This window comes from Anthonomus grandis, chromosome 22 (assembly GCF_022605725.1).
Source record: "Anthonomus grandis grandis chromosome 22, icAntGran1.3, whole genome shotgun sequence".
Classification (NCBI taxonomy): Eukaryota; Metazoa; Arthropoda; class Insecta; order Coleoptera; family Curculionidae; genus Anthonomus; species Anthonomus grandis.
The window spans coordinates 24,393,958-24,421,858 of NC_065567.1; the positions used below are offsets into that span (position 1 = coordinate 24,393,958).

The window sequence follows — 27,901 nt, forward strand, 5'->3', positions numbered from 1 at the left end:
AAAAAATCTTTTTGTTATGTAAAATATACTTATGTAAATAACTGTCAGTTCAATAAAAACATGTCCTTGATTATTTTTATCTCTCCTTCATTTTTTAATATTAAATTTTATATTTTTTAATATAAAATTAGGTAATTACTATTATATTTAATAAAATAATAAATATGTATATCTATACCGGGTGCTGCATCTCATTACGCACCATAGGAATTACAATGCAAAAATAAAGAAATAGAAATTCCTGTCTCCCTAATTGATTTAGCTAAAAAGTTTATAGGACCTTTTTTGTAGCAAATTAATTTTGTTATAAAAAGGTATTTTTATAAAACAAAATATTTGAATCGTGGAGGCAAAATTGTCGAAAATGTTCTTTCCCTTTTCTCTTTCCATCACATGATAAAACTTTATTATTCTGGAACTAGTACACGGGAAATAAGTGCTTTATTCATAAAATAGTTATGAAATAGTGTAATTATTAGTTTAAACTTTGTACAGTAGTTTATTGCAAATAAATATTGTTGGTATTACATAATATGACAGATTTTTGAAGTTTCAAAAAAGGTAATGTTTGTTTCTTAATTAGCAAACAGGTGATGGGAAGGGAAAAGGGAAAGAATATTTTCGACGATTTTGCCTCCACGATTCAAATATCTTGTTTTATAAAAATTCATTCTTATAGCAAAATTAATTTGCTACAAAAAAGGTCCTATAGACTTTTTAGCTAAAACAATTAGGGAAGCAGGAATTTTTATTTCTTTATTTTTGCATTGTAATTCCTATGGTGCGTAATGAGATGCAGCACCCGGTATAGGAAACTGTGAATAAAAGGAAATCCACATTTGTCCAATATTTGAAACTCCCGCTAATTTTTTAATAGTTTTTGCGTCCTGTCAAAAGGTGGCGCTTTGGTGGCGCATTTTAGTGTCAAAACTGGCGCGTGACAGTTAGTAATACCTGGCAACACTGATGACACATCAGTTGCAGGTTTCTGTAATTTTTCGAACTTCAATGTTTTGCTTCGTAAAGAGATCAATTTACAATTTTTTAGGTGTTTTTATTCAGGATTGTTTACGACGGGGCGAGTAAATAAAAACGAATATAAATTTGGCGACGTTTGATGTTATTCTTGGCTCTTAAAAGTGGTTTCGACGATATTTAAAAACTGATTTGGACCTTGTACGGTTTGCATTTCTGTGCGCTCATTGATTAGTTGAATCTTCAATCTGACATGCGATGCGACATGCGACTGGTGTAGTGTTGTAGACTGGGTGAAATGTGAAATGAAGTTTGTAGTACGTCGAACTTTGTTTTCTCGGGAGCTCCAAAGTTGTAGCTCGAAGCAGTAAAGAGAAATTCGTGTGTGTGTTGATCGGGTTGATCGATTTATAATAGTTTCTCACTCTCAAAATAAACATTGTTTTCAGGACATTTAGTTCATACTGAGGAGTAAAATGCGCGAATATTGAGAAATCTGTGTTTATGTGGCACATATAGTAGTATTGTTTTTAACAGAAAGGCTTAAACATGGCTACTACCCAATTATTTTGAATAAAAGTTATGTGGCTCCAGCACGAATTTCGGAAAACCACCAGAGCTAAGATGATACTTCGACGCCCAGGTATTTATTTTTATTACATGTCTGTTTGTTTTCTTTGTCACCAGTTATTTAACTAGGGCACCAACAAGGGTTGAAACTTCCACACTCCTATTTACAATGTTTACATATGCTCCCATTGTTTATCACCCTTAAAACAGATAATTTAAGTTTATCTAGTAACTCTTTACTAGTCAAAATCCATATTGGTTTATTCATATTTTTGTTTCAATATTTCAAGTCCAGCTTGCCCTAATTAGCCAATTTGGAAATGTCACTCATCCAGAAATTATCATACTGACTAGTTCTTATGTCCAGTATTTAAACCACTTAATGTGTCTATATTATTCAAATGAAAAACAGTTGATCAAATCTCTTAAAATAGCTGTTTTGTTTTATATTTTATATTACAGTAGTGGCAGAAAGTAAAGCAACTTCTTTTTTTTTCCAAGTACTTTATTGTCGAAAATTTGGTACATGTACACAAATTTTATTGACAAAGCTTCAGAAAATAAATACAATAAAATCAGATTTTACAAAACAAATATAAAAAATTTATACAACATACAAAAAAAATGCAAGAGAAAAATGTTACAAACAAAATATATGCATGTAGACAAAGGTAGCAGAGATAAAGGGACACATAAAGGTATGTTCAAAATGAACTTTATAAGAAAAAGAAAAACAACAATACTAAAATAAAGCAAATTGAGATAGATGGACAAAAAATTACAAACGAAAAACAAATTGTACAGGAGTTTAATCACCATTTTACATCTATAGGAAAAAAACTTGCCCTTAAAATGGAAAAAACTCAAACTACAACATTTATAGAGGAGGAAACAATAAATACCATTTTCTTAGAACCTACAGACAAAAATGAAATAATTCAAATTCAAATTCAAATTCAAATTTATTAATCATTTTGGTTATATTATAACAATTTTTTTTTTTTTTTTTTTTTAACTTAATTATATTCAATAATAATAGTTAACAGTCATTGTTTTTAACATACACCTAGATGTTGTAACATCTGTTTGTGTATGCTGAGAAATCACAAAATTTTAGTAATAATATAAAATATAACTAACCATAATCTACAACTAAACAAAAATTCTCCAATAAAATTTCCCTTCCCAAAACTATTTAAAAAAATTAAATTTATCTATATTTGAATAAATAAATTTTCTACAGACCTTACTAAAGTTTTTAATATTATTTATATTTTTTAAGCTCTTTGGTAAGATGTTATAAAATTTCGGGGACAAGTTTCCTAAAAATCGTTGCCCTATAGTTTTTTTTATGTTTGGTATTTTTAGGTGTCTGTTTATATTATTTCGGGTTGTGTAGGAATGACTAACATAATTTTTGATTTTTTCTGATTTATGTGTATAAATGCATGTTGACAATATGTAAATTGAGCGTATATTAAAAATTTCTTCAGAATATAATTGTTGTGTAGGAAATCTTTTTTGTTTTTTGTATATAACTTTTAAAATAAAGTTTTGTACTACATTAAGTTGTTTTAAACAATTCTTGTATAGACCTCCCCAGACAATCACCCCATACCTTAACAAGGACTCAACCAAGGATTTATAAATTAAAATTAGTAGTTTTTCATTTAAGATATTTCTCAAAATATGAAATCGATAAATAAGTTTACGGATGTTTTGTGTTAATTTTAGAATGTGTTGGTCCCATTTTAAATGTTTATCCACAATGATACCCAGATATTTAGTAAATTAAACTTCCTTGATATCAATTAATTCAAGTTTAATTTGTTGAAATCTGGGGCGATTAGCAGCTGTTATAGAAAATGCAATATAGTTTGTTTTTTGACTATTGAGACTTAATTTAAAAGAATCCAGCCAGTTCTTGACTGTTGCTAGACCAAGTTCTGCAGTTTTTTTTGTGTCTCCCCAAGAAATTCCGTGAAACACCGCAACCGTGTCATCTGCATATGATATCAGTGACCCGTCATGAATTTTAAGATTGGTAAGAGCGTTAATATAAGTTATAAAGAGTATAGGTCCAATAACTGTTCCTTGTGGAATTCCAATTTTTATATAAGATGGTTCACTAATCTCATTATTTATTTTTAAAGACTGTTTTCTGTCCCCCAAGTAACTTTCAAAGAATAATAAATACAATTTCTGAATTGAAACAAAACAGCTCTCCAGGCCTGGACAAAGTCCAGAGACCACCAAAGACTTAGAAAAATTAACGCATGTAATAGGAGATATTGTAGTGACAATGGTTAATGGAATATTAGAGACCGGAATTTTTCCAGAAGACTTAAAAACAGCAAATATAATACCAGTGCACAAGAATGGAAAATGTGAGGATCTAAACAACTTATTTATTTATTTATTTATTCATCAACGTATATAACATTTCAAGTACTTATTAATAATTAACAGTAGTCTTAAGTAAAAACTATAATACTAATAAACAATACTGTGCTAAACCTAATCCAAAGAGTGGGAGTAGGGCACTATCCCAAGATAGTTGCACTAGCTGACGACTTAAATTTATTTAAAGATGTACTGAAAAAATCAAGATCTTTTGCAAATCTATTCACTGTAGAAGCTATTCTATTTATAGGATTGTTTAGTAGATAGGATGTTCTGCAAAAGGGAATGTGGAGAAGCGCCTGACCTCATGTTGTGTAAGAAGATACATGCAAAGAGAAAAGGCACAGACATTGCGGACTTCTAACAATACCATTCAGAACCTTAAACGCAAAGCAAACATCAAAGAACTGCCTTCTACTTTATAAGGAGTTTATGCTCAGGTAGGACATGGTCTCTGAACAGGTAAGATCCAGGCCTGACTTCATAAGAGTATATCTGGCAAACCTGATAAACTTGTGCTGGATATTTTCAAGCCTCTCAATGTGAATCAGAAAATGAGGTGACCAAACAATATTGGAGAATTCGAGGAGAGATCTCACCAGGCAAATATATAGTGTCTTCAATGCTGACACATTAGTAAAGTCTTTGCAAGATCTTTTGATAAAACCAAGCAGTTTATTAGCTCTATTTACAGTATTTTCGAAGTGGTGGGAGAAAGTAAGACTCGGGTCCAGAAAGACACCCAAATCCTTGACTGAGTCAAGCTCCTTCAAGGGGATACCATCAATAACATATTGACAAGGAGGGGAGACCCTTAAACGAGTAAACCTCATAAACCCACATTTCTTAACATTCAATGACATTTCATTCGACTTACACCAGGAAAACACTCTGTTTATATTTCTCTGAAGCACCAACTGATCCTGAGAGGAGGAAATCCGCCGAAAAATTTTCAAATCATCAGCGAAGAGCAAAAACTCAGACTCCAGTAGGGAGCCGAGGTGATTGATAAAGAGACTGAATAACAATGGTCCCAAATGGGAGCCCTGAGGGACCCCTGAAGTTGTCAAAAATGGGTTGGACAAAAAACCACCAATTTTAACACGCTGCTCTCTATCCATCAGATAAGACTTGATCCAAAGTAAAAGAGATCCGCTGATGCCGAGATCTGAAATATGAGAGATAAGAATATTATGGTTGACTCTATCGAAGGCCTTACTAAAGTCCGTGTATATCGCATGTGTTTCATTACCGTCGGCAAAAGATTTGAAGATGTAGTTGCTAAAAACAAACAAGTTTGTATCCACAGAACGACCTCTGGTGAATCCATGCTGTTGATCTCCAATTATTTCCTGAAATGTGCCAGATAGAACCACCTCTACACAGTGCTCGAATAGCTTAGGAATTGCAGAGAGGATACTAATGGGACGATAGTTAGTTATGTCACTCTTATTCCCAGATTTATAAATAGGACATACATGAGATTCCAGTTCTCTGGAAAAGTTCCAGAAGTTAGGGACAAATTGAAAATATGAAAATATGAAAAGGGAATGACTGCATTCTTTCAAAAGCCTGTTTGGAATTCCATCGGGACCCGCTCCCTTTCTGCTGTCCAGTTTAGCTAATGCTGTTTCAATTGTAGTAGCACTAAGGAACACATGGTTGATATGGTTAAATTTACGTGAGGTATCGAGACCGTCAGAGGCATTAGAAGGGTTAGTATTCTTGTTAAATACAGATAAAAAGTGGGTGGCAAAGAGATTTACAATAGAAATACTAGTATCGGCCCTGAGATCATGAAGGAACATCTCATCTGGAACGGTAGAATCGCTTTGATTGGACTGAAGTCTTACAAATTTCCAAAAGGTCTTCCTATCGTTCTCTATTGCATTTTCGGCTCTCTCAATGTAATGTCTGTAGCATTCACTAGATAATGAACGGCATTCTGAGCGCAGAACACTAAAACTTAAGTAATCAGTATTTGATCCTGACTGTCTGTACCTTCTATGTGCTATTTTTTTCTGAATAACTAGACTTTTTAGTTCTCTAGAAAACCATGGTTGATAATGTTTCTTGGGAGAGTGTTTTTTTATTGGCACAAACAGATTCAAACAATCATAAACAACAGAATAGAAGTTTGCAACAGTGGTATTTAAGTTATCTTTAACAATTATAGACATCCAGTTGTATGTAGAAAAGTAGTTATTTATAGACACAAAATCTGCTTGATTAAAGTTGTAAAAAACTATAGGCCTATTTCACTACTGAGTACATTCTCCAAACTAATAGAAAAAATAATTAAGAAACATATGACTAGGTTTATAGAACAGAATTTTCAATTCGATGACCAACAATATGGATTTCAAACAAAGAGTAACACCTTGGGAGCTGGATATCATGACAAGTTCAAATATTTTGAATAGAACTGGAACAACTGATATTGGGCAACATATTTCATTTGTGTCTCTTCTTTTAAATATTGGATAAATCTTTTCAGGGAAAATTATCTGCAACAAAACAAGAATAATTGTTACTGCAGGTGCCAAACTATATTTTCTTGTTTTTATGAATTTATTCCCTAAGCTAAATATATTATATGTTTTACTATTAATCAAATCAGATGCGACTGGTCCAACAAAAGGAGCAAGAAAGATAGAGCAACAACATTTTATTTTTTGTTCATCCATGTCTACAGTAGGGTGGGCCGAAAAAACTTTTTTTTTTTTAATTGTAAAAAGCGCTATAGCAAAAAGGGTGAGTTTTTTTCTAAAAAAAATAATAAACCAAAAATTTACGACAAAAAAAAAATCCAGCTGGGGCCAGGGGCACTTCAAGGGGCTTTTTTTATAATATTATTTTTTTAAAGGGCGCTACCGAAAAATACATTTGATTTAACCTCCTTATTACCCAAAAAAAATATTATAAAAAAATAATAATTTTTAGCCGGGCCCATGACCAATTTTCTAAGCTGAGAATATCGGTCCGCCCTCGTATAATCTGCTTATTATTTTAAGGTCGTTGAGCTACACGCAGTCTCTATTGTAGGCCTCTATTTTGATGGGCGAAAGGATCAAACGCTTTTTATGGTGAATAACAAAAAAATTATTCAACAAGAAGAACACATTTCAATTATAAAAGAACCTGGTAATATATATTTCGCACATATATCTACAAAAGGAGCTTCTACTGCAGTAAATATTAAAAATGAACTTTTAAAATGTTTAGAGAATTATCAGACGGATATAAGTTTTTTGTCTGTAATCGGTTGCGATGGAACAAATGTAAATACAGGATGGAAGGGAGGCATTATTCGTCTTATGGGAACTCATATCGGAAGACCCCTTCAGTGGAGTATATGTCTTCTCCATATCAATGAATTGCCTTTACGTCATCTTCTTCAAAATTTAGATGGCGAGACCAAGAGACCTTACAGTTTTTCAGGGCCAGTGGGTTTGCTACTAAAAGACTGCCAACAAATGCCATTAAAGAAATTTAAAATTATAGACACAGAGCTTCCAGAACTAACAGCAGATATTCTAAGCACTGACCAACAATATTTGTATAATATTTGTTTTGCTATTAAAAATGGACACTGTCCGGAAAGTCTGGCAAATAAAGATCCTGGAAAGTTGTCCCATGCTCGCTGGCTTACTACAGCCAACAGGATACTGCGTTTATATGTAGCCACCGAAAACCCCCTATCAAACCTAGTTATTTTATCAGAATTTATTATGAAAGTATATGCCCCTGTTTGGTTTGATATTAAGACACAACCACTGATCTACAACGGAGCACGACATTTGTGGAAAGCCATTACTCTTTCCAGAACTTTTCCACCTAAAGTTACTAAAATAGTCGACAAAGTCTTTGCCGCCAATGCCTATTTTGCCCATTCTGAAAATTTGCTCTTAGCAATGCTAACAGACCCAAGGCCTCATATAAAGACATTGGCTGTGAGAAGAATAAAAAAATGCAGAATGTATCCCAGCAATGAAGTGAGAGTCTTTAGGGTACCTTCGATCAACTTAGCCGCTGAGGATCACATTGATTTAATAGACTGGCAAGAAACAGTAATATCTGAACCACCCTTAACAGTTGCTCTTAAAAATGAAGATTTGGATAATTTATTAAAAGGTACATTTGTGCCAAACTTTGAGAAATTTCCATGTCACACTCAGGCAGTAGAACTGCGTCAAACTGGTTACTGAGGCTTCCACTAAAGTATGTGGCGATGAGTCCAGAGACGGCTACGTTCGAATGAAATTAGAAGGTCGACAAATGTTACCAATTTTTGATAACAAGTCGCAATATTTTGAAAAACGTAACGTGACTTAAGTAAGGTTAGAAATATATGGGTGGGAGGGTCCCCAATTGGGAGGAACTCCAGGTGCAGATACCTCCGCGTGGTGGGTTCTGGGTTGATTAGTTTTATATTTAAAATTATACTAATCAAGCAAAAGGCTACACGAGTGCACGTGCACAATCATACAAATATGTTGATTTATGGTATATATATGATTTTTTTAAAAATGTCTTCGTTCATGGGGTGGGTTAAAATGCTTACTATTATCTTTAAATTTTTTCTGTGAATATAACAGATTAATGAAAAAAGATTTTAAGGTAGCGCCCCTAATTTGTTTGACAAAAAATTTTGACCCCTAAAATAGCCCCTGGGACCAGTTAATTTTTTTTTTTTTTTAATTCAAAAAATTTCCCTGCCTGTATGATAACCATAGGCACCTTTTCCAAACTAGCGTCTTTTATTTTTTGGGACTTTTAAAAAATCGGCTTTTTTCGGCCCACCCTAGTCTACAGCCTAAATATAAGATTACATATTTTTATAAAGCAGGGATATTAAAGGTGAAAAGCATTTATAGGAAAATTCATAATTTTTACCAAAATTCACTGTAGGACAACGTTCTCTAATTCTTCTAGAATTTGTGTGTGTGTGTGTTAAGTAACTCTAGTCTGATAATGGCAAGAACACTTGCCAAAATGCATCACTCCAGAAATTAGAGGATTAGCATTTTATTTGTGGAGAAAAGACTTTCCCTATTAACTTTTCAATATTCCTATATAATATAAAAAAATATATTTATCAAAATCACAAATACCAAAATATATCGCATGATTAACATATTGGAACAGGTATTCAAATGATAAAATTGAAATACTGGTCAAAGATACACAAAACTGTCAGTGCACATTAAGCTTGAACATATTCCGTGCTATGTAAAATTTATTAAGAAAATTCCAAAATAATTCCCTTATATACTTTTTAGCTTCTAATATTGTGGATTGAAAAACAAAGAAAAGCAATTTCTTCCTGTTATATGTACTACTTTCTAGCTCAAATTGCTGAAAACTTTCTCTGTAAGGGAAATACCTAGAAGTCAAGTAATAGAAGAGCACTTGTCATATAGAAATAGACTCAACATTTGAACTTTGACCAATTTAAAAACAATAACCTTAATATCCTTATAATAACTAAACTGTTAAAACTTTACAAAATCGAAGTCTTGAATACGTAATCAGAAATTACAATATTTCCCTCCTACATAGACAGGTAGATATTCATTACCTACCCAAGTATTCAGTGCTTAACTAACCCATCAAGCTGTTGTATTATAAATACCCAGAGATAAAGCAGAGCTGAAAACTTGAATGCCTTATTTACAATGTTTACTTAATATACATAATTGTTTACTGATGTATAGAACAAACAATTTATGGATTGAAACTTCCTCTGTAACTCCTTATTCCCCACACTAAACCCACTTTTGTTAGTTTATTTATATTCTTGCTTCTATATTGCTCATTTGAATGAACCTGCCTTAATTAGCAAACTTTGAAATGCCAGCATTTTTGTTAAGTGAACTGTATATTGTAAAGTTGCAAATTTTCTATTGTTCTCTCGATTTGTTTTTTATTGGATTGGGTTTGGTTTTTGTTGTGAGAATAACTTGTCATTGCAGGTCATTAATAAATGTAATGACCAAAAAACCACTTTATGTAATTTTATAAGATGTTCCTCATTTTGGTAAGTAGTAAATGGGTGTTAATAATATTGAAAAACAAATATCATTAATGCATTAATATAACTGGCCTTTTAAATAAATTAGAGCCTTTAAGCTTGTTGGAATATTTAACCGAGGACCAGTTTTATTTCATGTACTAACTGTGCTAAATGTATCAGCTGGAATATTTATTACACTTCAAGGTAATCAGAAATTACAGGCATTTCACTGTTATTTAGCATATTAAGTCTTTGAGAATACTTAAATTAAATATAATAATAATAATAGTAAAATTTTATACCCAATGCATAAAAAATCATGAAGGTTGTTGCAGGCTTTAGAAATAATGATACAGACTTGTTTATATGATATTAAATCCTTTATGACTGGTTTTTAGTAAATCCAATTTCATAGCAAATAGTAAATCACAAACTCATTTAAATTTAATAATTTCAGATCCCTTGCAATCTCTAGTTTAATCACATCAGCATTGTTATTATACTTATTCCATCCAACCAAAATTTGGTTCTGAATCATAAATAGGATACATACACATGCTTGCTGCATTAATAATTAACACTGTGTATCCCAACATCTATCTAAGCTTAATGCAAGTTTGAAATTAAAACTTTATATTCATGCATCCAATAAAGTTTTAACAAAGCTAATGACTATTATAGGATAATTAAATTATCCCCCAAAACTTTAATATGGCTCATGCATGTTCCCAAGCAAAGATCCAATATTGATTTATCATAATACAAGTTAGTTTGGTATATAAAGCCAGTGCAAAGATAAAAGGGCATAATATTCCAACTTAATATTTTATTTGTTTGAATGCAGGGCATTAAAACTTTTAGAAAATTTAAGAGCATTATTATATAATAATCCTTTATAATGGCCACTAAAGTTTGAAGTAAATCCTCTTTGGGATTTATTTCAGTGTTTCATTTCAGTTCTCCCAAGTGTAGATATGACCTAATTAGAAATCTGAGCGTAACCATTTCTAGTTTATAAGCGATTTGCAAATTTTGAATACTCTGTTTGCTTCAATTTGTTTCCGTAACCACCTTTTAGCTGGCTAGACTGTATTAGGGCAAGCAAATCCCTTTATATAATACCCTATAGTGTTTACCATATTTCATGTAGTTTTAGATAATTGCTAGTTTATAAACCGCAACTGAGGAGACATTTCCCAAAGAGGCTATAGCGGCAAAATTTCTCTACTGGAAGTCAATTAATTTATTCACTAATTAAGTAATAATAAATGGCAGTGGTGACCCATTTTTGTTACTGAATTAGGTTTGCAAATGTAATCATGTGCCTTCATTAGTAAAATTATTTCATTAGTGAAAAGCTTTTCCATGTTTAGTTTGATACATGTTGGTATTTGAATGTATTTCAGATGCAGATTTATTTCTCAAATTACATATGAATTTTGTGGAGCTAAGAGAGTTAGATGTTTAGTTATTATTTATTTAAAGAAAACCATAGTTGAATTTTAACAAATGATGGTATTTTACAAACTTTTGTACTGAGCCTAATTTAAAATATAGTGTATGCTCCCCAATTTTTAATTTTAATGGAAGTTCTGGCATGATTCCCCACAATACTTGTCCATTAGGCAACAATGAATGTCCATTTTCATCCCTAACTTTTGGTGCGTGATTGAAACTGTCCATTTCCCAATGGAAATTGACTTTTAATGGCCCCTAAAGTATTTAATGTTTTAAAATTGAAACCACCACATATTTCATGTTTTTATTTTTACAACAGAGTTTATGTTTATATTCTTAACTACAGTACAATGTAATAATTTTACTGTTCAATTCTAAGAAGTTCCATAAAAATCAATTAGCGGAGAGTAATTAATGCAACTGCTTACTCTTTAATTTCAGGTTATTACTACTCGCAGTGCCATATAATTGCATGGAAATACAAAGTAACAAAAGCGCTGAACGGATATCTCATTCGTTTAAAGTAGATTTAAGAACCCGTTTCTTGTATTTTTAGTTGTTGTAAATCAACAAGGCAATTTCGGCTAAACTCTTCCATTTTTATAGTAAAGATCCGGTGCTCCCGTTTTTTAGACTTTATTTCAGTGAATGTTTCCTAATATTTTCCACCGCTGGATTTTTTTAATACAGGCAACAAATAAACTGCTATTTCATTCAATCAATTTTTATTTTCTTGTACTCAATATGACCATGTTCATATGAACTTTGGCCATTTCACATGAGTATTTACATTACAAAATCGAGCAATTTTTGCATTTTTAATGCTGTTGTCTCGATCGTTAGAGCGTTTCCATGTTGAGGTAGAGAAATGGCAGCTCTAAAGACAGTTCTCGTAAAGTTTCTGATTCCAATACGTTTTGCGGTGAAGTTTAACTTCTAGTTAAATATTGCAAATTGTAATTTTTCAGATGAACTGTTACCGATTGAAAATCTGTTAAGGGTTTAGTTTATTTAAAGTTACTGAGTTCTGCGGTGAAACTATTGTTTGCTGTAACTAACGGTATTTTGTGAAAATGTTTTCTGAATCCCAACTTGGATTTTTAACTTCAAATTCATGCAAAGGGACTTCTTTATATTAATGTAAAAAAATATGAAGATATTTTCAGTGGCAATCTTATGAAATAGCAATTATTATAAAGACCTCTTTGAGGTACCAGAAACTTTCTTATATGAAATTATTCGGTAAGAAATGCTCCTAAAACCCTTTTAAATGAAAGCGGTCCCAACTTCACCGAGTAAACTCAGTAAACTTCATGAATCAACCAGACACTACATAACTTTAATTTAAACTTTTAAGTAGAGTTTTATGTTTAATTAAATATGAGTTGTGATATTTAATTATTTGCTCCGAAATTACCCTAAAAAGAATTATTTGCTCCGAAATTACCCTAAAAAGTTTTACTTCTCCCATTTTTGTACTTGCTAATTTCCAAGTCAATTTTTAAGAAATATATTTGAAATATTATCAGGTACTAAAGTAGTTTTATTGGGCAGTTTTTGAAGTTTGTTAAACGCTTCTGATAATGATAGATTATTAAGCAAAATATGCCTATGATCCAACTCTGTATAAACACCTGAAAAATGCCTGGCAAATAAAATCACAATTTCTTTATTGGAATTGCCTGTCATATTATGAATTTCATCTATTATAAATGAGGATGAGTAGAATAATTAGAACGTTTTTATTTATTTTAGAGCAAGCGGTCGGCGCGTTCGGCGGTGGAACGCGATGAGCTTATTTGGTTGCTTATTTCCGTGTGCCCCGCAGCCCAGCTGGAGAGGCGCCCTAGAGAGTGAGCGCTGCATGTCAGAGCGGATGGGGGCGAGCGCGTCGGCATCCCAAGACGCCGAAGGGGCCGCAGCACTGGGGCTCAATAATCCAGGCCTGAGTCTACCCCATGGTCATCATGCTCATCTGGAACCACCACCGCCCGGAGCCGTACGACAGGAGAAAAAGAAACGAGTCACCGGGTTTGCTACGCTTAAGAAGAAGTTTATTAGGAGGCGAAGGTAGAGTTTTGTTAAGTCATTTTCATTTTAAACTTTACAACCTAGAAACTAAAAAATCCATTTTTTTTACCCACTTTTTGAACTAAAAACCCGTCTGAGAAGCCATGAAATGCTGCTTTACGCCTACAATGGGAAACGCGGTAGAAACTGAAAAAGCAGGGATTTGAATTGCTGTTTGGATTCATAGACTATTCACCAGATTTGGACCCTGAGTTACTTAAGATAAGAACCTTAAATCTTCAACTAAAATGTTTCATTAACGTTGCCCATTGCACTATCTCTAATGAACAAGAAAGAGAAAGCTCAGGCATATTTAATTCAAATCTATGAAAGCAGTGAGTGGAAAATCCAGTCATTATTTCAAAAATTTGACATGCCAAAGTTGGGTTTTGACCATTAAATATCCTGAGCAATTTCAAGAGGTTCTGGGTGTAGTTGGTTTTAAGAGAGATGTCTTGAGAGTAAATATTAATGATATACTAATAAATACAAATAATTCTTTTTCCTAAATAAGTCAATGTACTTTTAATCTAAACCAGTTTTTAAAGTTTAATTCAATATAGTAAAAGGCATAGAAATTTATAGCTAAAATACAGGCCTTGCACTGAAAAAATGAATTCCTTGACCGAAATGCTTATGACTTTGTTTCAAAGACTTGTCAATGGTCAAGAGGGATGTCACTTTTATTTATTTCAATTTATGACAAAGCCAATTTACAAAAAATATTAAGATAAAACCTCAGAAGCCTCAATCATTAGCAAAGTTAACACTATACAAGGAACGCCTCGAAGTCTAGGATATAAACCATTCAAGGTCTTATAAAATGTTAAAGCATCAAAATGACGCCTTCTGACTTCAAGATTAGGGATGTTAAACTGGATACTGATAGCATTATAATCGATGTAATAATTAGGAAAATTAGTAACTTCTGCTCTATAAGCTAGGGGTCTTAAGAATCTTCTCTTTACAGCCTCAAGGCGTTCAACATGAAAATCATAATAAGGGGGCCAAATTACAGATGCATAGTTAAGCGAGGAACAAACTGAAGATCAATAAAGTAATTTGAAACAATAAGATTAAAGATGTACGCGATATCTAGTCATAAAACCAAGACTATGCATACCCCTGTTAATAATATTTAGATAGATTTAATAAATTTCAAACTCTCAGGGTTGTCAAGGCCCAGGGAGACCGTGATATATTGTAGCAGGATTTAGATAATTGTGTGGCATGGTTTGGTAATAGTGGAATGGCTTTAAATGGCAAAAAGTATTTTGTTTTGAAATTATGATCTTAGTTGAGTCAATGAGGTTAAAGACCTGGGTGGTCTATTTCAGTCTAACTTAAAGTTTAATAGTCATTTCTCCATCATTGTAAAAAAAGCATTGGGTTTTCTTATCCGCAATACTAAGCACTTCAAAGTCACTACAATAGTAAGATAATATAATGCAATAGTTAGACCTCACCTTGAATATGCCTCTCAAATATGGATGCCTTTAGAATCTGTGCACATAGATAGAGCACAAAGGTTTCTGCACTATCTTTATATTTTGAATAATATCTCTTATCCATACAAAGCGTCTTATAAAAGTATGCTGGACAGTTTTTCATTTAAAACTCTTTTAGATAGAAGAAAGATACAAGTTGTGATATTTTTATACAGTATATTAAATAACTTTAACTATAAAAACTGTAACTTGGTCAATTTTATTAGACTAAATTATTAAAAACTCTTTAAGGTTGATCCAAATAACAACTTGTGGTGAACCGAATGATGACTGTTGTAAATGAAGTTTCTACTCAAGATAGACATTTTGAGTACTTCTTTAAAAGATTTGAAAGCTTTGATGTGATTTTTCATTTAACTATTATGTTTGAGTTGGAAATTCTATACCAGGTTAAGACCCCTTTTATGATTGTTCTTGTTTCTTTTTTATCTCTGTTAATTGTTTTTAATTTTTATATTCTATTCCTATCATAATTTTTATTTTTTAAGTTATATTATCTTCTGTTTTAAATTTAAGGCTTAGTTAATCTGTAACTTAGGACTTTACATGCAATTACCAATTTTGTGGTGTTTGTGGAGTATTGCAGTAAATAAATAAAATATCCAAAATTTGTGGTAAAAAAGTTAGCTTGGTATCAAAAAAAATACCTAAATCTAACTGTATCAACTGACCTAAGTTCATTATTATTGATTGTGTATTGATAATTAATAATTTTGTTAAAACGACCAAACGAAATGCATACACACTTCTTTACATTCAGTTCCAGACTATTGCTATTACACCACTCAGGAACACTATTTAAATCCAATTGAAGTAGCCTTAAGATATGACTCCAAAGGGTTAATATAGTTTAAAATCATCAGCAAAAGCAAGATGCTTTGGATGAACAATTACATTACTTAAATCTCTTATGATGAACAAACTAAAATAAACTGGGCCAATATGCGACCCTAAGACACAACAAAAGATATTTCAATACCATCAGAAATATAATTTTAATACCAAATCTCTCTCTTGTTTTACAGTTTTAAATATTACTTATATAATCCCTTGATTCATGAGTGTGAATATTGGTACAACATCGATACGTATAAAGGGCTCTTTACACAAAAGTCAAGATGTCTCAAAGAAGGAATTTGTATTTTTATTCAAATCCCATTTCATTTTGATGCATATATACTTACATTATGGACTGACGACTTTAAATTGCTTTTTCTTTATTTGCCAATATTCGAAGTCAGAATCTAATTTGCTCATTATCTCAGTCGAGTAATAAAAATTTGTCAATTTTCTGCTCAAAAAAATAATTATTGCCTTTCTTGACCAAGATAACTAACCTTCATCTTATGGTTATATATAAATAATACAACCAAGTTAACGAATATATTATAGAAAAAAATACTTTCTTATCTCTCAGCACTGGTAATAAGTGAAACTTCTGCTACAACTAATTTAAATCCGCATCTGTCTTCCATGAACTTTGCATAAACTTATATTATACTATATTTAATGCACAATTGCAAATGCAAATAAACACTTTCTTCTTACTTTAAAATAGCAACTTTTGTTTGAAAATAAGGCACCACCTCTGAAATGTAAATAACGAAATTTTGACGCGTGTTTTTGAATTTCAGGGTCTTGAAACAATTTGAACATTTCGAAAAAATCGATTGCTCTTGACATAAGATAGAAGCATGAAAGAGAAATTTTAGGTATAATTTAAATGTATTTAAGTAATTGCTTAAGTGAAATGTGAAAATCTTGATGATTCTTATAGGACTTCACTAAAGATAGCTTGCTTTTGATTAAAGAGATCAACAGAAATTCGGAATTGCTTGAAGAGAAACGTTTATTTTTTTCCTGAAATAATTTAAATTCTCTTAGGGTCAAATAATTTCTCTTGACTCTAATAATTTTGAGTTAAGAGCGTTGACGACTTCGGCTCAAAGAGGCCTTTTTCCATCACAAAACGCCCTTGAAAAGGCTCTATAATTAACAATCCCAAAACCTAAAAAAACAAACAATTAAATATAAAATCTAGTCGATTTCATTTTAAAAACAGTCCCGCTTGAATAAAACCCATCATTCCCATAGGTTTTAACAAAATACTGTTCAAAAAAAAAGCGGTTGCCGTTCGTCCGTATTTTTTAATTAACAAATAATTAAAAATAATAAAAAAAAAACTGCAAACGCCAACTGGTAAATATTTTATAATATCCGCACCGAAGGTTTTTTTTTAAATATATTTTCCGCTCAATTGGACAAATCCCTCGCTAAAACCGAAAAAAAAACTGGCCTTTGTGAAACTCGACAGCGTTTAATTATAACTTTCAAAATTTCAAATCTAATAGAGAATGGCGTGATGAGAGTTGTCCAATAGAAAATTAAATTTCCCTTGTGAAATGGAGTGTATTAATTTATTTGGCCAAAAATTAAGTTACTGGACGAGTCGAAACCCGTTCGTGTAATAGTTACATTTTGTGTATACATTATCTCTTGCAGTTATTAGAAACTTAATTTCGAATGTTCGTGTTTAATTTTCCCCTATAATTTGTCATAACTATTGACGGAAACCATTTGGGTTATTCATCCTCCATTCTTTTTGATAAATTAAAATAACATTCTTTTTTGGACAAAGTAATGTGATAAGAATTTGTAATGAGTTTTGTTTTGAATCACTATCAATTCTAGTGATTATGCGTAATAATATATAGTAAAGCATTGGGATGTTCATTAATATTAAAACATTCAGCACAGTTACATTGAGAATTATAATTGAATATATTTAACATTTAAATAAATTACGAAATGCATAGGACGCGGATATATGGACAAGATGAATGGCAAATTATAATAAAAAAGTTAGCCTTTTAATTTTTTTTTAAATGTTAAATACTGCTTAAAACATTTATATATCATAAATTATTTCCTAGCAAAAGCCATAAATTTAAAATGAAAAATGTTCCCTAGGCAAGATGATGCCAACTTCTTTCCAGCAACATACAGCTTTCGATAAAAGCGTTTGAATTTAAAATCATCCTATTTCAGATCTTCAAAGGCATGTGATCATGGTCGCGTGCTTCGTGAACTGGTGTCAGACTGGAGCCCTATGGAAATCGCCGCTTTATTAGAAGAGTATGAAGCCCTACAAGCCCTTAAAGACCTTTGTGTTCAGGCCGAGCTAGCCAGACCGCCGGCGGCCACTTTTAAACAAGACTTATCAGCCCTTTATGACTTTAAGTACTGCACTGACGCGGACCTAGTCTATAGGGGAGCCTGTTTTCCCATTCACCGGGCATTAGTCTCCGCCAGGTGTCCTTATTTTAGAGACTTATTAGCTGGATGTCCTGGATATGGCGCTAGAATCTGTTTGGATCTACGTTCTCCCAGTGTTGATGTTCAGCTGTTCTCTGCTTTGCTTAGATACTTATATACTGGTAAGCATTAAGACTACATATATATAATATTTTACTAACTTCATCTATTACTTTATTCATGTGATTTTCGCGAGCACTGGTTAAAGCCTAATGAATGTTTTTTAATATCTAATTATGTTCCTGTATCAATTTTTTGTCGTCAACAGTCCATACATGGTGGAACTGCCTTTTTAGTTAAACAAACTTTTGAAACTTTTTTCTGTAAATTTAATGAGTTTGAGAATTTTGTGATGGACAAAGTTTCTGAATTCTCTTTGTTTTTGTACAGATTTTAATTTGTATGTTTTTTGTGTTTACAGACCACCAACTGGAGATATTGGTATATTCCTGGACAAACTTGACTCTTTATTATCCAATTTGTCCCTACATTCTAAAGTTATATTAGCTGGTGACTTTAATATTCACTTCACTGACGTAACCTTGCCAAATCGTACTTCTCTTTTAAGTATATTGGAATAAGTAAAATCTGTATTGTTGTGACAAATTCATAATGAGTTACCTATTTTAATGGGTATTACGTCACTTAATATTCTATCTCACACGCTCATAAATTCATGTATTTAAAAGAAATATGAACTTAGTTCTTTAACGATAACCTTCGTTATATTTAATTTAATTTAAGTTCAATAACTTTTAAATACAATAATTTACTTGAGGTATAATAGATTTTTTATGTATACCTAGGAGCTGAGGTTTAATCTATTAATCTCTGAGGTCGTTTCTTCTTTTCAATATCCTACCTACCTTTGTTATGAATATGGAAAATGATGAGAAAACCTATTTGGTTAATAAAAATACCTAATTTGAACCAACGTTTCAGTAATTAAATCTACTACCGTTATCAAGGTAAATAAACTTAAATTAAATTAAATTAAATTAAAAATGTGAAAAAAATATACTTATATCTTTTCAATCTCACGTCTACACTCATTTTAAGACTCTTAATTCGACAATAGTCAAAATACTTTTTTATAATTTGACGGCTGTATAATAGTTTAAGAAACTGTTTTGAAAGATAACAAAAAATTCAAGGGTTACTTCTTTTAAGTATATTGACCCGAAAAACATCACTTTACTCCCATACTCTTTTAATTTTCATACTGAGATCGGCATATATAAATGAGAATTCTACTTTTTCACCTTTTTCTATTCAATTGCTACATCCTTTATTAGAAACTCGCACATATACCCTAATAAAAAAAATACAATTGTATTCCTCTACCTATTAGACAAACATTAGATATTAAAAAGTTTCAAGTTAAAATCACTTTTATTAACTAAGGCATATTATAGTCTTGATGATTTTTTTAATGATTGATAAGCCTTTTGACCTGTGCTCTAACATCATTTTCATATTTTGAAATACCTTTTGTTTTCTTCTATTGTTCAATTTACTTCCTCTAACTTCTGTTTCTTGCAGCAGTTCTACTATTGCTTCTTCTATGAATTTTTAATTATGTAGTTTTTAGGATGCTTATAAACAAGATTTTTTCTTACGTAATATAGCACATTTTCTGTCTTTCCTTTTTTCTTAATGTGGTGATGGTATATTTAATCAATCAAAATTCTTTCTTCAACCATCAGGTAAATTTCCAGGTGATATTTGCCATCATAACGGCAACATAGACTTGAATCTCTTAAGAAGGCTGCGCGAAGAGTTCGGATCTCCAAACGCCTTAGAAGATGATCTACGTTACTTATTGGAGTCAGGAGATCACGCGGATGCAGCTTTGGTGTTCACAGAGGGTGCGGACGGCCCGCTGGGTCCACGTCCAGACTCAGCGGGCTCAGAATACGGATTCAGACCTCGTTTGGAGTTACCCTGCCATAGGGCAGTTCTCGCTGCGAGGTCACCATTCTTCAGGTCGCTATTAACGAGACGCGTGAGGTCACAGGAGGAAAGACAACCTACTAGGATAGTGTTGGATGAGGGAGTCATTCCTAAGCGATATGCCAAAGTTTTGCTGCATGCTGTTTATTTAGATCAGGTAAGTTTTTCTTTCGAATAACATCGAAAGACCTCTAGACCCCTCCCGTATGCGCCAATAAATTACGGAAAATTTCAACTTTTATAAAAATTAATATAGCGTAACATATACCGAAGGCTTTACTGTGACGTGGAAATAATCGTTTTTTTTACTATGTTATTAATTATAGTGACCTAAAAAAGTACAAACTTTCCTCTCCTATTAAAACTTTGATGCAGGTAATTCCTTTATCAAACTTTACAAAAAAAAAAAACTGTAATTGTATATAAAACCGTTTCGACCAAGTCGCTATTATGTTATCAGTAAGTTATATCAATTTTGCGAACTTTCCTAAGACGGCTATCGGGATTTAATTATAAACGATTAAGCGTTTTAGAAATTTCTTGAGGCTCTTTTAATGCGTCTTGAAACTTAGATTGAACTTTAGATTTGAGGGAAGTAATTTTGGAAAATAGTCGGGGTTTTATCGGGTATTAAGTAGCAGTAAGAAGGCCTGCTTTTTAGGCATATTTAAGAGGAATTTTAATTAAAAATAAAATATAAATTCCATTCACGTTATGAAGATTTTATCTACTCTTAAAAGTATATTACGGTTCATATTAAAATAAGATCATTGAACGACATTTTTCTTGTTTAGGTTGACTTAAGTTTAATTTCGCGTGGTGGATGTGGCGGAGGCTTAGGTGAGGCCCAAGCACTCGCGCACACTGGCAGGGTACGACCTTCTCCTTTGGAGGAGGCGATGGAGCTTTATCAGATTGGCCGTTTTTTGGAGTTAGACATTTTAGCACAGGGCTGCGAGGATTTAATTCTGGAGGCCCTCTCGTTGGAGACGTTGCCGTCTGTCTTACAGTGGAGCAAACAGCCTCACGGGTCTGCTTGGGTACATAGGCAGGTAAGAACTGATTAACCATAACCAATTTAATACAAAATTTGCTAAATTCATAAATATATGGGCAGCTATCTCAACACAACTATTTTAAAGAGAACCTCAAAGAAGTGTAATAAGGGGCTGTAGTATCAAAATCGACTCGTATGTTGTGGTATTAAAAAGATTCAAACAGCAGATTTTAACGGGAAAACAGTAGATCTACTGTTAAAACAATACGCCCGGCGACTCTGGAACTGAGAAAAATTTATATTTAAACTTCCAAATAGTTGAAGTGCTTTTGGTTCAGTAAGTTTATACACTTTGTTTTATTCTAGGCTATGCATTTCTTGAGGGAAGAATTTCAACCCGTTGCGCAATCACCTGTTTTACACCAATTAGATAAAGGACATATTATAGAAGTGTTAAAAAGTCCGTTTCTGCAGGCGAGTGAATTGGAAGTGTTGCAGGCTGTTTTAAAGTGGGGAGAGCATGAACTTGTGCGGCGAATGGAAGATAGGGGTGAGCTGGTTTTTATGTTCTCTATATAACCTTTTTTTAACTAGAGATTTCCTGTGTTTCAGGCATGTTTTCGGAGCCCAACGTAGTCAGTCATACCGCACACTCCGTGTCACGAAAGGGCGTAAAAAAGCGCGATCTTAACGACATTGAACTGAGAGAAATCTTATCGGACTTGCTTCCTTGGGTGCGGATGGACCATGTCTTACCTCCAAATAGCGACGCATTGGTTCAAGCAATCCGTAGGGGTTTGGTGAGCACCCCGCCTAGTCATATGGTTGGGGGTGAACGTGAGTTACGCGTGAACTCTTGGATCCGCGGTACCAAAGCGAACGCCCTCTTCGTTCAACCAAGACTGTTTATTCCGTACTACGATGAGTTGAAAGCGCTTGTAGAAGATCAGATGTTACAAGAAGCCGAAATGTTACGGGGCAGACGTGTGAGATACGTGCCGGACCCGGACGTGTCGTTTATGCCGGACAGCCGACCCTCGGGTGTTGACATTTTGGGTGGCGCGCCACCAGTACCTGACGCAGCAGTGGTAAACGCTATGTTAAAACGCGAACAAAAACTGCGCCAAGCGCCCAGTTGTCAACTGGCAATGGGTATGCCTTTAAGCTGTCGTGCAGAAATCGGACGGCAAATACGGCTACGCGTTGTCAGGGAGTTTAACTTACCGGATAACGTAGCGGATGCCCTAGAGGCTTATCGTATGGGGCCACAGACTGAAGCCGAGGCTGCGGGCACAGGACGACGCAGCCCTGCGCGTAGGCGCCTCGCTACTCCTCCTCGACGTTTAGTAGAAACTCCTGAGGGTCGTTTGCCAGACGTAACCATGGCACCCTCCACGTTGGTTCCACCACCGGCACCTTCAGAATTACGCTTAGATTTGGGAGACGGGGGGCCACTCTCGCGTTCAACGTTGCGATCTGCTTATCGACTGTGTCCCCCGGGACCCCCGTTTGCTCCTCCCGCCGCTCCGGTACCGCGATTTTTATAGGGTAGGGCTTATTCAGCCCCGAAATTTGAAATTTTACCGGATTATATATTGTTCTGGTAAACGGTTCTGGTCGGGTTGTTCGAAATTGTACGATAGAGTGGAAAAAAAATTAAACAGGAATTTTAATAACGTAATAAGAAAACAGGAATTTTTATCAAGTAATCGTAAAGACTTAAATTAATGTTCCAATTGCTTGTAGGGATAACTGTTATTACAGTCGTATAGAGAATCCTAAAAGTTTTATTGTTTATGGCTATTTTACTCCCGCAATATACAGTACTCCCCGAAAGTTTTGAAACATAAATTGGATAAATAAATAATTTGTTAATGTGAACAAAATATTAATATTCTGTTGATAAATGTTTCCAAACTTTTATGTTGTGTATATCAAGCAAGAAGTTCCATTTGTTGTAAATAAAAATAAACAAATATTTACACTAGAAAATACCATATGAAATACGAAAGATTAATGCCTATTAACTTTAAAAAGAGAGAGATACGTAAGTATTTCTAAACTTTTGTGCACAAAATATTAATTAACTAAATAAAAATGTGGCTAAAATCTCCTTTATGCAACCGTAATTTTTGGCAAATTAACTAAATTGTTTAAACATATTCAAAAACTGTTGATATAAAGAGTTACTTCTATACAATTACATTTTTCAAAACACAAAAGCTAAATAATTCATAGCTATTTTCTAAATAATATATAATATTACATTATCCTCATAAAATATATATAATATATAATTATTTTAACAAACTTTTGGTGTTATTTCTAAAGCAGGATGATGTAGTAGAGGCAATCTCTTTTAATCTTTTGTGATTGTTTAATAACTATGAACATTTAATATTCACCAGCACAACTTATTTTAAAACTTAATGTCCCATCTGGATGTCAACCGGAACTTTATGTCTCTCTAACGTGATACTTAAATTCCCTGCAATTCTCGCGCGACTTTGTTGTGGAATTCTAAAATTTATGGTTCTTATTAATAACATCCCAGTTAAAATGGAATTACTGTAAGAACATTTTTTAAAACAAAATGAAATCATAAAAATAGTTCTCCATTTCTGTGCGAATTAGTTAAATACCAATCCGGAAACCGTTAAATCCCTTTTCCGTGATATTTTACCATTTCAACATACAAAACAATTCAGACTGTAAGTGTAGATTTTTAATTTATCGCAGTCTGCGGATTTGAGATTGCTATTTTATGAAACTGTCGGGGATTTTCATAATAAATTATCTATTTGGGAGAGACGCGGTGCAGTTTCATGAATAATAATAGGACGGATCGCGCTGTATGGCTATAATATTCCAGTTATCCTACACTGTATGTTCTGTAAATATTTCAAGCATTCTGTTATGGTAAATCTGTGATTCTCTTATTAAAAGAAATTTCGTAATTATGATTGCTAATGTTTATCTCTTTTTCTCTCGGATTAAATCGGGTGGCAAGAAGTTCTTAGTACTTTAACCACTCGGTGCGTGTTTATTTTGATTTGTTTTATTGTGTGTGGACCAATATTAACTCTGCCCCTTGATTATGGAAAAATGCTTACGGTTTTGTTATTGAGGCATTTTATCACTATTGTAACAGCAGTACTTAACTTGAATAAGGAACGTTTCCAGAGACAAGTTTAATCTGTCAGTTTACCTAAGGTTTTAGTTTCTTATCAATAGACTTATTTAAGAGGCAACAACATAAAATGTCTCAAGAAATGTTCCGCATTTAAATAATATGTACCTAACTGATGGTCGTAATTTAATTAAATAAAAGTTTACTTATCAGTGTAACAATGGCATTCTTTCCCTTAAGGGCTAGGTTTTATCTTAACGTAGTAAATAGTATAATTCAAGCCAAACATTATCGGTGTATTTTTAATGGTCCTCTACACTTCTATGAAGTTATTCGCTATTATATGATGACTTGGCGTATAAGAAATCTGTGTTAACGTACCTGTGTCTATTGTCTTAGATGTTGCTGTATTGTTGTTGAAATTGTACATATTTTTAAAACGGGATTGTTGGTTTGTGAAAGTATCTGGTTTGCTGAAGATTCATTAAGTGAAAATATAAGACCTCTATTATTCTACTAAGAAATAGGACGGATTTCCAGTCATTCCGTAATAAAATGTCGACCTAAAGAAACAAATAATCTAAAACTGCTGCCAATTCAATCAAAATACTCAATATAATTTTCCAATAAAATGCCATAAGATTAAGTAACGAAAAATAAGGAAATTTATGAGATTCTGTTTCGCCTCGTTCTATTACAATAAAATTGCATTATCCGGAATAAAATATTGAATTTAAATCAAAGCCGCGTTTCTCGCAATATTTCCAGCTTTGACTCATCAAACGTGGCGCATCTAAATTGTAATATTTGAAATTTAAAACTGACAATGCCTTCCTGCCAGCGGGTTCATTAAATTTTAATTTTTCTACTTGGCAACATTCGCAGGTTAAATTTATAGTTTTCGTCCTTCTCTCCTCTGCACGACTCGATTTCAGATAATAAAAGTGTAACGTTCAATTTTTAGCTTATTCTGTTATTCCATTAGTGCCGGAAAATGTTTTCTCTTTAATTAAATTCGTTTTTTTTTTAATCCAAAATTGCTTTCACAAAAAAACGTCACTGTTGTTAATTTAGACTGTCTCAGTTAAGGGACTTCTCTATATTGAAAGATGTTATTCCATATATCTCCTATAATATACAGACTCATTTTTTTTTAAATTGTTTTTGCGACATCGATCTGTGAAATAGCTTTAACTGTATGATTGATTTGCAACATTCAACATAGAGATGGACCAGTTTAAGTTCAATATGTACTTACTTTGTTCTATATGATCTTTTATTTTTTACTTAAGTTTTTTACGAATTGTTTTTAATTTTTTATTTATTAAAAGTACTCACATGCCGTGTCATTTATAAATTTCATAGTTTCTTAAATAATTAAGCTACATTTTGTCGAGCCAGAGTGGTACTTAATGGATTTGCAAATGAAACGCATGAAAGGGTTTAAATTTGGTTAGTTTACCATTCTTGTGAAAAACTATATAGTGTAAAGTAACGGAGAGAAAATACATTCAAATTTGATATATAAATTGAGTATTGTGGGGATCAATAATCTAAAAGATAATCTTACTATATGACATTATAAGTATTCTCTATTCTCTTCGAATATTTGGTTGATATTGCATATTGTATGATACGACTTAAGTATATTGTTGTAAAGTTCGTGGCGGTTGTGAGTGACAACGAAACCAATATGACAAGAAGCGTTAGGTTTGTTTATGCTCTGCATTACTTCTATTTTTAATTAAATTTCGCTATTTAGGTTCACGACTTATCTGTGATTTTTGTTGCTATTTGGTGTTTCACGGCAGTAAGGGTTGATCAGGGACCAAGATGTACATTTTCTAATTCCTGTTCGCCCAACTGTGTCTTTTAAAACTTTCACCATTTTGTGATATGTGTGTAATATAAAATCTTGTTGCCTTTTTTTTCTTCCCAAATTACTTTTTCTGTTAGTTGGTTATTAGGCCAACAATCACAAAATGGATGATACTAGTTTTTCTATTTTACGTCTTCTACCTGGGAGGTTCAAAGTGTACAAATTAAGTTGAACACTTTGAAATTCCCAGTTAGTTTTTTAATTACTTTTACCGATGTATATCCTATTTAATTGACTGATAGTTTAGTAACGGAACTGTTCATGTGTATATATCTGTTTTATGATTAATTTTTAGCTAAACTGTAACTTCCAAATCAGACTTTAAAAGTGTTAAAATGTAACAGGCGGATGCTAAGTTCAACCGTTGAAATTTAAAAAAGAGTTCTTGTAATATATATACACGTAGAAGAAATTAGGGGTCTGTTCAGTACGTCATGACCGAGAAAGAATCATTATAAGAATTCAGGGTATTCTTTATTTTCTTTTTTTGTGATATTAATAAAATGATTTTTTTATACGATGGTAACATTTCTTACGCGCGTGCACTTTTGTATGGTTAAAACCGTCTACACCAATTTCATGACCTCAAAAGTGTTTCAAACAACATCATAATACACGATCAATGCAATATTTTCAATTTAGAAGCGTTTATCATTTTATTAAATAATTGTTATACTTGTTTTAGGTATTGTTTAAGATATTAGTTTATTGAATAAATTATTACTGAAAGGGCGAGCAGTGTGCGACACTGATTCAAATAAAGGGGTTGTTGCGCTGAAATCTTTTCGGATCATCCCACTTTTGTTGCTTAAACTGTACATTTGATTATTGTTAACGCGATTAGTTGTGTAGTTTTATTAATTTATTTATGTCTGTAAATAAAACATTACTTATTTGGAAAATCACAGGTTGTGTTTTAATTTTCACATTCAATAGGACCCTGTTATGTTATGAAGGAAAAAAAACTTGGTTTTTTATTGTATATAATAATCCTTTTGCATTTATTTGTGGGATAAAATTAAAATGAAACTGCATCGATTTAAATTTCTATTTACTTCAATTGTTAATCAATAGATGGTGCAATGCAGTTGGCCACCGAATGGCGAAAGGTGCACAAATGAGTTTTAAGAGATTTTGTTAAATGGTACGTATACATCCTCTTAAAATGTTTATATTGCTAGAACTTAATTATGCAAATGCATTTTCATTAACTCTTCATCTGTGTCGCCGAGCACCTAATTATTTTTCACGAGACTGAAATTATTTTGCATATCATAAATAGATGCTAATTAATGACCATATTTCGATTTATATGTGGGAATCAGTTTACATATCGGCGATTAATTTGTAAATATTTTTGCAGACTACCGGTCTATTAAACATATGAGCCGATATGCTAATTAATTGGTTGTGCTGTCGGGAACAGAATTTTGGCAACTACAAGCGGTAATATTAAAATTATTAACGATTAGTTTGACATAAAAAGGAAATCATTAAATATGGTAATAGCATGGAAAACGCAAGTCGCGTACAAAATCAATGTTAAGTTTGAATGAATGGAATATCATTTCTGAGTTAGAGGCAATATTGGTTCAGGGTTGTGATCACCAATGATCACCTCCTTGTT

General features: G+C 32.6%; 1 protein-coding gene across 4 annotated transcripts; it reads left to right on the forward strand.

Moving 5' to 3' along the window:
* Window positions 1-1,016: 1,016 nt before the first annotated feature.
* LOC126748644 (BTB/POZ domain-containing protein 7) lies at window positions 1,017-27,179 on the forward strand. Of its 4 annotated transcripts, none has more exons than XM_050457999.1 (7): window positions 1,017-1,618; window positions 13,178-13,492; window positions 18,049-18,437; window positions 20,022-20,425; window positions 21,063-21,320; window positions 21,632-21,815; window positions 21,860-27,179. In XM_050457999.1, the coding sequence occupies exons 2-7, from the start codon at window positions 13,212-13,214 to the stop codon at window positions 22,810-22,812; spliced, it is 2,469 nt and encodes an 822-aa protein (XP_050313956.1). In that variant the 5' UTR covers window positions 1,017-1,618; window positions 13,178-13,211; the 3' UTR covers window positions 22,813-27,179. The 4 variants fall into 4 exon arrangements, with proteins under 4 accessions (XP_050313956.1, XP_050313958.1, XP_050313957.1 ...); XM_050458001.1 differs by having other exon boundaries at window positions 21,878-27,179; XM_050458000.1 differs by having other exon boundaries at window positions 20,034-20,425.
* The last annotated feature ends 722 nt before the right edge of the window (window positions 27,180-27,901 follow it).